We start from the raw sequence: 10,736 nt of genomic DNA, 5'->3' as shown, positions 1-10,736 counted from the left end.
CTCTCTCTCTCTCTCTCTCTCTCTCTCTCTCTCTCTCTCTCTTTCTTTTTTTCAACCCATATTTTGAGCCTTAAGCCCTGGGAGAATGTGCCACCACTCACTCTTTGGATTTTGATTATTATTTTGATTTTGGTTATTGATGCCGATAGAACCATTCGAGATATTTTTATTCACAGTGAATTTATGTCTCTAGAGAGTCTGGCCTGGAAAAGTTGTCAGCCTTACAATGTTCTGATCTAACATTTGTGCGGAACATCAGTGCTGACGGGGCTCACCTGTTAGAGAGGGGGTCCGGGGGGGCTGCAGATGGAGGGGCAGCTGCCCAGTTCAGGCCCTCCTACCCTAGGTGTGGTTTGTTGACAAAAAGCAATAGGCGGTCGGAGCACCAGGTGACCCAGCAGGAAGTGCTTGGCAGAAAGCGCCCTCTGTGGATATGAATTGCCTGTGATGCTGTTTTCTTTTGGTTATAGCAAGCGGATGAGACCCTGGATTTTGAAGAACAGATCTTGGAAGCTGCTAAATCCATTGCTGCTGCCACAAGTGCCCTGGTCAAGTCGGCCTCGGCAGCCCAGAGGGAGCTGGTGGCCCAAGGAAAGGTGGGTAAACTCTGCTGGCCGACTGACTGGTAGGGCATTCCCATAGTGAGGGCCTATGCGGGAAGGAGGTGAACGCTTCAGGCTTAATCAAGGAAACTAGGGCTGCGCCTTCCCTCGCTGAATGGCCAGTCTGCCCCAACTGACGGAAAACTCTGCTTGGACCTGATCAGCAGACTCCTGGGCTTGGCTCTGGGCCCTCATCTGCTTCTGGTTAAGGAAAGCATCCCACCCTGGGCAGCGATCAGGGCCTGAACAAGACATGTATATTCCCTCCGTACATGAGGCTGTTTAAAGGTGTAAGCTGTCATGTTTTCCTGGTGGTGGCTCTATAAGCACCACAGTCAGGGCTTTATAATAGTGTCTCACAACTCCAATGGCCCCATTCATTTCTGAGCACTGTGTAGCTGAATGCTGTCCAACTCTGCAGTAGGGTTTTCCTGAGCCCATTGGCCAGAAGGCCAGGCTCGTTTCCAATCTGAGATGTCTTCAATCTGCTTCGTCTCCATCACCCGTTCCATCTGCATTAGCAGGAAAGCATCGTGTGTTTTTCCCCAAAAATCCAAAGAATTAGTAGTACACTAGACTAATCCTGGCTATGGGAAGGTCTTCCTATTTCAAACACTCCCTGTGTCCTGTTTCTCCCATACAACATGAAAGCACCCCTCCAAACTGTGTCCACAGAGAGCCTCTCACATATAAGGGCAGCACAGAAATCCTGTTAGGGTGAGGGTTGGGAAATTGGGTCATCATAACTGTCACTCACTCTGTTTGATATTAAAAGGTCATTGCTGTCAGTGTACAGAGAGACGGCTACGGCTGTGTCCTGACCCCAGAGCGTGTAGCACAGACAGGAAGTTACACCAACCAGGGGCTGTCCATCTTCCTCCAGGACGTTTGAGTCTAGAGCAGAGGTCCTCAAACTTTTTAAACAGGGGGCCAGTTCACTGTCCCTCAGACATTCCACACATGCGCACTGCGGGCCTGGGACGAGTTGGCTGCTAAGCAGGACAGGCGGCAGTGGCAAAAACACCCGATGGGCCGGATAAATGTTTTCGGCGGGCCGCATGTGGCCCGCGGGCCATAGTTTGAGGACCCCTGGTCTAGAGAATCAAACTTGAGTGGGGCAGAGCCCCTGTCCCCCGCGGGACTCAGATGGCGAAGTGTTTAACAAGTTGGAAAAGGAGGTTCAGCTGGACTTGGGTGAACTTATATGCAGGACTTTGAGGTTCCCCTGACATTCACCAAACCATGATGTGATTCCTGCAATTGCTGACAGATCCTCAATTTCATATTCAAATACAGTCATCTGTTACCTCTCCACTCACCTCCCACAAGTGTAAAGGTATTTCCTCCCATAGATACTCCCTCTGAGTAGAAAATATTTCACTTGTTGCCATAATTTCTAAATAGAAACAGAGATCATCTTACTTCCAGCCTCTTAATGCTCTCCCTATGCACCACCCCCACAAAACAGTCTATTTCCTTAAGGGTCTGCACTTAATTGTACTAAAGAAAATGTACCCCCCATTTTTGCATCATCTGCCAGAAAAATCACAGCACGGCTTCAGGTTCTGTGATCAGGAGCGGTGGAAGTTTCCCTTGGCCCTTGAAAGAAGAGGCCTCAGGGGCTCCCATGCTTGAAATGGAGAAAGGTCGGCAGAGAAGCGCCTGCGAAGACAGCCCCAATCTATCATTCCTGAGCCATTTTCCCAGAAACTCAATACCTGGAAACCAAACAGAGGCCATTTGGAGCATTTCAGAGTGGCTCCCTGTGGCCCAGGGGGAATCCCACCGGCCATGCTGGTGCAGTCTCCCAGTGGCCAGTGGCCCACGTGGGAAAGGGTGCTCCATTCTCATGCTGGTGCTGATGGGGGGAGTCCCTGGGGGTACCGCGTGTCTGGGGTGTTTTTCTCTCTGGTTTCGGGCAGTGTGGGGTCTGAGGGCTTCCGGTCACCCTGCGCCTTCCAGCTCTCATTGCAGACTTCTCACCTCCACTCTCTAGGTGGGCTCCATCCCCGCCAATGCCGCGGATGACGGACAGTGGTCGCAGGGGCTGATTTCTGCTGTGAGTCGCCATCTCCTTCCTCCCCACTTGGGTTTTGGGGCCCCTGCGGGAGGTTTGGGCCTTGGCTCACTTCTCTGTTGACTGTCCCCAGGCCCGCATGGTGGCAGCTGCGACCAGCAGCCTCTGCGAGGCGGCCAACGCCTCTGTTCAGGGACACGCCAGTGAGGAAAAGCTCATCTCGTCCGCCAAGCAGGTCGCCGCTTCCACGGCTCAGCTGCTTGTGGCCTGCAAGGTGAAGGCCGATCAGGACTCAGAGGCCATGAGGCGGCTACAGGTAATGGTCACTGATGCTGGTGGGAAAATACTCCTGTTGGAGCGGGTAAGTGTCGCCAGAGGGGACAGTCTCACTTCCTTGGCATGACCCACCAGGCCTTCCATCAGCCAACTCTGTGCCACTCTTCTCATTTTCTACCACGTGCGACCATGCATCCTACACCCGCTGCCCCACCAGACTGACATTCTCCACGGGGGCCTTCTGGTCTCACGCCTTGGGACCCTCCTCCCCATCCACCCAGCCTGGGGCACGCCTACTTGTCCTTCATGACTCTGCCCCAGGGTCACCTCTCCTGGGAAGCCCTTCCTCCCTCCTGGCCTCGGGCAGCCAGAGCCCCAGCCAGACCACTCATGGTTCCGATTTCCTGGCCCACCACGTTTATCTTTACATCTGTCTTTGACAAGGTGGGCAGCTTCTTAGGCACGGGCACCAGGTCTTTATCTTAGCATCTCTCCCACTAAGACGGTGCCTGTTTCAGTGGGAGTCCTCCTTCTCTGTTTGCTAAGGAGGGAGTGAGAGGGCAGAGGAGTTTGTCCGAGGCTGTTGTAAGGTTTCCCAGAGCCCAGAGAACATGCTTGTGAAGGTGACAACCAAGTCCTCCCCAAGGCATAGGTTTTCCTGATCGTTTTCATTACCGAGTATTTGGAAACGCAGTGAAAGAAATGTTTGAGTGAAAAAGTCACATAGCCTCAACATTGTCAGAGATTATCATTTTTCTCTTCCTGTGTTTATCTGTATACCAAATAGTTTTGTCTAGTTGTAATCACGGCAAGAGGCATTCTGCTTTTTTTCACTGAACATTTTATCATACATATCTTTTTCCTGAAGGAAAGGCTTCATAATTTCTCTGTGCAAAGCTAACTGATCCATTCTTCATGAGCCTCATTTTTAATGATTGCATGATATTGCACCAACCAGTCATGCCAGAATTTCTCTACACTTTGGACATTTTGTTTCCAATTTTCTAGATTTTTATTATGTGTTATGATGCAGATTGTTTATGTTCTAAAAATATGTTTACGTGAGTCATAAGCAATTTCATAAATGGCAGAAATATTTGAACAGTTCTACCAAAGCTCAGAACTCTCGTTTTATTTTGGAAGTCCTGACGCCATTTCTGTTGTTTGGTCCTCCCGAGTATCTCTCTGACCCTCCTCCCTCACCTTCATCTGACTCCTGGGTTAAACCCAGCGGGGGAGTGGGGAGCTGCATGTTTGTGAATTGTGATTTGTGGGTTTGGGAAACGCTTTTGAGGACAACATTCTGAGTTAAGAGAAACCAGGGTTCAAGTCCTGCCTCTGCCATGCATTAAGGGTATGATCTTACACAAATCACTCAAAACTTTTCAGGCCTTAGTTTGTCTCTTCTGTAAAATGGGAACGGAGATACCTGCATTGGCCTGTGAACATGCTTTTGTGAGGCCTCGGGTTTTACACAGCTCTAGCACAGCATCACTGTTGCTGATTTAACCGGATGCTGCGATGTCATGGGTGGGTTCCTCACAATGACACAGAGGTTTCCTGAATAGACAGACCTATTTTCTGAATAGACAGACCTATTTTCTGAATAGACAGACCTATTTTCTGAATAGACAGACGTATTCATATCCCAGCTCTATAACTTACTAGCTACGGGGTCTTAGACAAGTTACTTCAGTTTCAACATCAGAAAAGCGGACTAATGAGTTCTGACCTCATAAAGCTATTTTGAAAATAAGCACAGAATGACTGCTTGTCGGAGATGAATTGAAGCACTCCCTTCTCATGCAAGCCCTCCTAGTCCCTATTTGTCACATTAGCTCACCAACCAGATGAGCCCATTGATTTTGAATGAGAACTGATTTTTGAGTTTCTGAGGTTTAACCTCCAAACACAAATCTTTGACTCTGAGGGGGCTGGGCCAGGACTTCAGAAGCTTTAAAAAAGCCTTGACCACTATTACAAGGTCATCCCAAACCTCTGGTGGCAGAAGACGAGCCCCCAGCATTAAGAGTAAGCCACCCTGAGCATGAGGCGAGGCCAGTGTGGGCCGGAGCCCTCACTGAAGGTCTGGACTCACACTGAAGAGCTCCCCTTCGCCTCTAGCAGTTGCTTATCCTCGAGCAGGTGGCATAAAGCCCACCTCTGCCTCTGCAAGTACATCATAAAGGCCTTCTCACTGTGGGGCTTCCAGCCCTTTCCTGCGGGGGTAGAGTGTGAATTCATAGCCCTTCATTTGACCAAAAAAATCATTCAGTGAACACCAACCCTGGGCAGCCACTGTGCCAGGTGCTGGGGACGCAAAGATTCAAGTCACAGCCCCTGCCCTTAAGTTACTCCCTGTCCATGAGGGAGAAAGGCAATCACAAGGTGGTAAAGGCTACAGAGAAGGCAGCACAGGGCACTCCGGGAGCACTGGGGTGGGCAAGACCCAGGTGGACCAAGAAAGTGATGTCCGTGCCAAGTCCTCAAGTATGTCTAAATGGAACAGGGCAGGGTTTCTAAACCAAGGAGGCAGCCCTGAGGGCTTCTGTTAACACCCATCACAATGCTACGTCATTTATTTACATAATTGTACTTCCCTTCCAAACTGTGTTCCTTGGAGGCCAGGAACTGGATCTCATTCATCTGTGAAGGAGCTAAGATTAGGTTGGTGCCAATGTTGGTAGAATCAGTGGATGGACGGATGGATGGACGGACCAATAGACACTGACAGATGGATCCTAACTAGAGAGAACCTCTGTGTTATATTTAGATGATAAATAGATTCATAGTCTCATGAACTGCACCTTCATGTCTGTTCTTGCCTGATCCAAATGGCTGTTCCTAATAATACAATGTGTGTTTGTTTCCTCTCCAGGCGGCAGGAAACGCTGTGAAAAGAGCCTCAGACAATCTTGTCCGTGCAGCCCAGAAGGCAGCATTTGGCAAAGCTGATGATGACGATGTTGTAGTGAAAACAAAATTTGTGGGGGGCATTGCTCAGGTTTGTGATTAAGTCCAGACAATGTTTGCTCCCACGATGGGCACTGTGTTATACCAGAGACACAAAATAACAGTGACCTAAACGAGATAGAGGTTTATCTCTCCCGTGTGACAGTCTGGGTATAAGCAGTCTGCATTCTACCCACTGATAAGCCCAGACTTTATCTCCCTATTGCTGAACCTTCCCTAAGAAGTTGTCCTTGGCCACTTGGTCCAAGGCTTTCCAGCCAGCAAGAAGAGGTAAAAGGAGGGGCCGCACGCCTCCCTATTGCTGAACCTTCCCTAAGAAGTTGTCTTTGGCCACTTGGTCCAAGGCTGGACTTTCCAGCCAGCAAGAAGAGGTAAAGGAGGGGCCACACGGCCCTGAAGTTGCCTGCCTGGCTTCCTCTCACATGTCATTGGTCAGCACTGTTACTTGGCCAACCTCGCCGTAAAGGAGGCTGGGAAATGCAGTCTTCTTAGTGTCACATGCCTAGCTAAAAGTCAGGGATTTTGTTATAAAAAAGGAGAAGAGGAATTGGAGGATAGCAATATTATCCTGTAAGTAAAATGATGGATGCATTTGGGGCTGCTACCCACTCAAGATACTTGGCTCGAAAGAGAATGAATGGACCCGTTCCCAGAACGTTGATGAGAGTAGACGGGGTAGCAGAGAGTAGCCTGCCTTGGGCAAGGTTGCGCTCACCGGCTTGGGAGGGAGGGGGAAACCGGGAAATCAGGCTTGCAGTTCAGAGTGCATGTGACATAAATCTACTCTACGAGGTTGGTTTTCTCGGCACCAGGAACACCGAGACCCTGTTACTGAAGTTACTCACTCCCATGCCTGCCTTAGCTCTTCCCGAACTGCTCCCTCTATTTGGAAACACACGACTCGCCCTTACCAGACTCTGTTTCCTGACTCACTAGTTCCATGAGGAGTTCTGTGAAGGGTCTCTGATCCAATAAGTGTGTGGAAGGCTGTACTCTCTACCTACTCCTCAGAGAATCACAGTGATTGTTGGCCTAGTAAAAGCTCTGAAAAGGCCCACAGGAAAGAAATCTAGTTGGCTTTCTTGCACACAAACTTACCTTTTTCACTAAATACCTGTTTATGAATATTTCACAGATCATGCCGTAGAAGCATTAAATAAATGTATGAGAGCCATCTATGCCCACGGCTCCGGCTTCGGGAATACCTGGGCCAGGCCCTGCACCCCTAGCTGGGGGACTGTGAGAAGTGGTCTCGATCTCTCTCTCTCTCTCTCTCTATCTCTCTCTCTCTCTCTCTCTCAGCTTCAGGTTCCTCATTGGAACAATGGGGTGGCCAATGGGGCACACTTCACAGTGCTCCCAAGAAGATGATGGGACACTCCACCTAGCGTGCTTACACCAGAACCCGGCACATAGTAGGGATGACACAGACACTGGCTGTGAAGTTAGTGGCCAGAAGTCAGCTTATTTTCTTGGGTCAACTGGCTCATCGGTCTCAGAACCCAAACCGTGGCCCCGAGGCTGGTCTCCAGAGCCAGCACTTGGTCCGGGTGCCCTGCTGCGTCCCGTGCAGCAGGCGCTGTGGGAGCTCAGGAGGCAGGCCCTAGAGGGCAGGGCAGTCTCCTGGGAAGTTTTACATCCATCCAGCTTGTTGCTTTCTTTCCAGATTATCGCTGCCCAGGAGGAAATGCTGAAGAAGGAGCGAGAACTGGAAGAAGCAAGGAAAAAACTGGCCCAGATCCGCCAACAGCAGTATAAATTCTTACCCACCGAGCTGAGGGAGGACGAAGGCTAAGGCCGTGGCCGAGGTGGCGAGCCCCCAGCAGACGGCGCTGAGGGAACTGGACAGACAGTGTTCCTGGGAGGCGGGGAACTTACCTGGATGCTGCCTGCCTCCCCCGGGGCCAGCCCAGAGCCGAGTGCTCATCCTCACGTCTGTCCCGTCGGGCACCAGCTGCATGATCATGATGTCACACGGTACAGTGTCCCACCCACAGCTCCTCCGCCAGCTCCCCGCCAGCCTCACCGTATCTCAGGAGAGAGGGCCGTGCATTGCGTGGACTGTTACCAAAAAAGAGAAGTCAGTATTATGTCGTTCTCAGACACCTGTGCTCTCTGTCGGCCCTTCTCCGGGCCTGCTCCTGGGCCTGTTGAAATCTTAATAGGAAAAAAATCATGGCTTGAGGAAATGCGGATGCCATAGCATGCTCTTCTCCCCACCAGGAGAGAGTGGGAGTGGGAGTTGAACATGTTAATAAAAGAAACGTAAGCCCGTGTGGACTCCAGGAGGGCAATGGGTGTCATCCTTCTGGCTCACCCACAGGGTGACAAGTTCCTGCTCCCGTTTGCACGCCTTCTTGCCTCAGTGTGTAAGCTCCCTGGACAATCACAACCCCGTCTTATATTCTGTGGCCCAGAAAATCAAACAATTATTTTTCCCCCTCCATAATCCAAAGGGCAGAGGTGTGGGGTAGCTGTCAGGGCTCGGCGAGCAGGGGCTGTAATAAAATGTGTGGGTCCTTACTCCGCAGAGGCTGTTTCAGTTCCTACAAGTCCATTCACACAAGCCCACAGCCCCCAGGTGACAGGCAGTTCACCCCCTGGCAAGCCTCCGGGGTGGGGGTGCAGCTGAAACAAAGCGACTCCTTGGTGGCTCCGTCTTCCAAGTCCCACATCAGCTCCTCTGCTCTGAAGTGGTCAGAATTCAGAATGGGAAGCCGTCTGTTTAGTAAAAGTCTGTCTCCTTTCCTCCCTCCTGAGATGGGCATTTTCCCTATGTCTTACGATTCGTAAAACCTAGACGCATCCTAAAATCAATGGGAGCCTTTTACAGGATCACTTTGCTTCTTGCATCTTCTCAGTGCAGCTGTATTTTCGGAGTCTGCCTTCCAGACGTCACTCTTGCAGAACTGTGTCATTTCCTCTCTCTTTTCGGAGCCCTCTCCTTGGAAGGGCCCTTTAAGATCTTGAATTGACCTTTAGCCTGAGCCTTGACCCAAGACAGTGCACCAGGTGGTTTGTGGGACAGATCCTAATGCCAGGTAGCAAGTGTCTTGGAAAGAATTTATGGAGGGAAGACTACGGAGGACGTGGTTTTCAAAGCTGATACCTTCCCTGCAGTGATGTGGTGTCACGTCTCACTTCGCGTCCACAGTGCAGCTCCAGAGAAGCACCGATGCTCTGGTCCCCACGCAGTGTCACCTGCAGCCCTGGCCAACGGTCTGGCATTAGCAGCCGCGAGCCCACGTTGTGGTTTTACAACATAATCAAACTCTTAACAGTTCCCCATATTTATGTGAGAGTGGCAGTGCTGCACATGACACAGTCTTTTCCAGACAGGTAGAAAGCTGAGGAAATCGTGTTGATAAAAAGCAGGTGGAGCGAGTGTGCAGGGAGGTGGGATGGAGGCGCCCCCTGAAGAGGGCGTTAGCGGGAACCTGGGAGCCTGGCGTCTTGGAAGCTCACACCCCTCGCTGGCCCTTTGTGAGCATGGCGGGTGCGGCTCCTCAGCTCCGCCCTGGCTGTGCCCCTCGTACCTCAGATGAGCGCCGGCCTGTGGACAAGGACTTCTCCCCCCGGGACACTCTGCAGACAGGCACTGGGTGCTTTCTGGGACCGTGAGGGTCAGACCCGAAGGCTCACAGACCAGCGGTGTTACCACCCTCACATCACAGACTTGGGGGCCCCTCCATGGCCCACCCTCACCCCATTTTCTTCCAGGCTGTTCAGTTGCTCCTTCCCTCCACCTGTCCCCTGCCACATCCTGCATCCCAGGAGCCAGGCAGGGACGGGCAGGGAGTTCTCTGTCCCCGCCTCAGTCATTAAAAACCTTCAGAGCCCAGCCCAGGGGAGAGGCCTGTCCTTTACAGCGGCACAGAGCGCAGTCCATTGTGGGACGATGCAAGCGTCCTCCTGTCATGAGTATCTGCCAGGACCCCGTGTGGCGCTGCTTTCACCTGGCCCTCCCGCGTCCGCCTGCATGTATATGCGTGAATGGCCTCCTGCTGGCTCAGTCCCCTCATTCCATGAAATGGTTGAAAGGTGCCCCAGGCATTGAGGGGGCTTCTGGTTCTCCTTTAAAGGGAAGTAATGTAGATGTGATTGCATTTGGGGTGTGAGTTTTCATTTCAAAGCATCTAACAAAGGAGTGGTCTTGAGATAAAATGGTCCCGGGTCTGGGGCATAGAAACGCAGCTCGCAGCTCGAGTGAAGGGAGGCCGTGTGGGTGGGCGGCGAAGGGGAGCTCACGCTGGGCTTGGAAGCCTTGGGCTGGTCTTTGTGCCCACACATTGCTGTCTCTGAAGGTCCGAGGAGGAACCTGAACTGGACTTTAGAACCGCCCAGGGGTTTGGGAGTTTGGTTTTGCTGGTTCTGCCTTTCAAGAGAGTGCTAAAGCCACAGTCAGTGCAACAAGCAGCCCTTGTTTAAAGTGCCGGCATGCAGGCTGGTGCAACCCCAGCGACCTGTGCCCGCAGGTACCCAGAGTCCTGGGCAGCCCTCCAGGCGGGTGTTGTGGGCCCCTGGCCGGCTATACAGGAGGGATGTGTGTGCGTGATCACGGAAAACCCTGCGGGCTTCGGTAGGCCTTCCCTGCTTGCTTTCTGAGGGTTTTACCAGTCAGCGAGTATATGGGCAACCAAAGCCATTCCCGACTTATCAATACATTATAACCACCCAGCGTGAACCCTGCCACCAGAGCAGTCCCAAGGCCACAGCCTCACCTGGCACCAGGCAGCAGGGCGATGTGGTGAGCAAGCCATGGCTCCTCTCGCGAGGGCCTCCTGCTAATGAACCTACCTCCTCGGTGAACCCCCAGTGTCCCCAGCTCTGAGTCTGGGCTCTGCAGAGCCTCTGGGGGTTCTGCCCGG

The 10,736-nt window shown here is 51.9% G+C and overlaps 1 protein-coding gene across 3 annotated transcripts in view; it reads left to right on the top strand.

Moving 5' to 3' along the window:
* TLN2 (talin 2) overlaps nucleotides 1-8,391 on the top strand; it is a 427,582-nt gene extending 419,191 nt beyond the window's left edge. For 2 of the 3 annotated variants that reach the window (XM_015563004.1, XM_006762311.2), the window contains 5 exons: nucleotides 471-596; nucleotides 2,599-2,661; nucleotides 2,753-2,935; nucleotides 5,774-5,899; nucleotides 7,535-8,391. In XM_015563004.1, the coding sequence (XP_015418490.1) occupies nucleotides 471-596; nucleotides 2,599-2,661; nucleotides 2,753-2,935; nucleotides 5,774-5,899; nucleotides 7,535-7,663 (627 nt within the window). In that variant the 3' untranslated portion in view covers nucleotides 7,664-8,391. Of the gene's footprint in view, nucleotides 1-470; nucleotides 597-2,598; nucleotides 2,662-2,752; nucleotides 2,981-5,773; nucleotides 5,900-7,534 lie in introns of all 3 variants that reach the window. The other variant, XM_015563003.1, reaches the window with a different exon arrangement.
* Nucleotides 8,392-10,736: the final 2,345 nt, after the last annotated feature.

Source organism: Myotis davidii, unplaced genomic scaffold (assembly GCF_000327345.1).
Source record: "Myotis davidii unplaced genomic scaffold, ASM32734v1 scaffold57, whole genome shotgun sequence".
Lineage (NCBI taxonomy): Eukaryota > Metazoa > Chordata > Mammalia > Chiroptera > Vespertilionidae > Myotis > Myotis davidii.
Note: the sequence above shows the minus strand (reverse complement) of the source record. Positions and strands in the feature narration are given on the sequence as shown.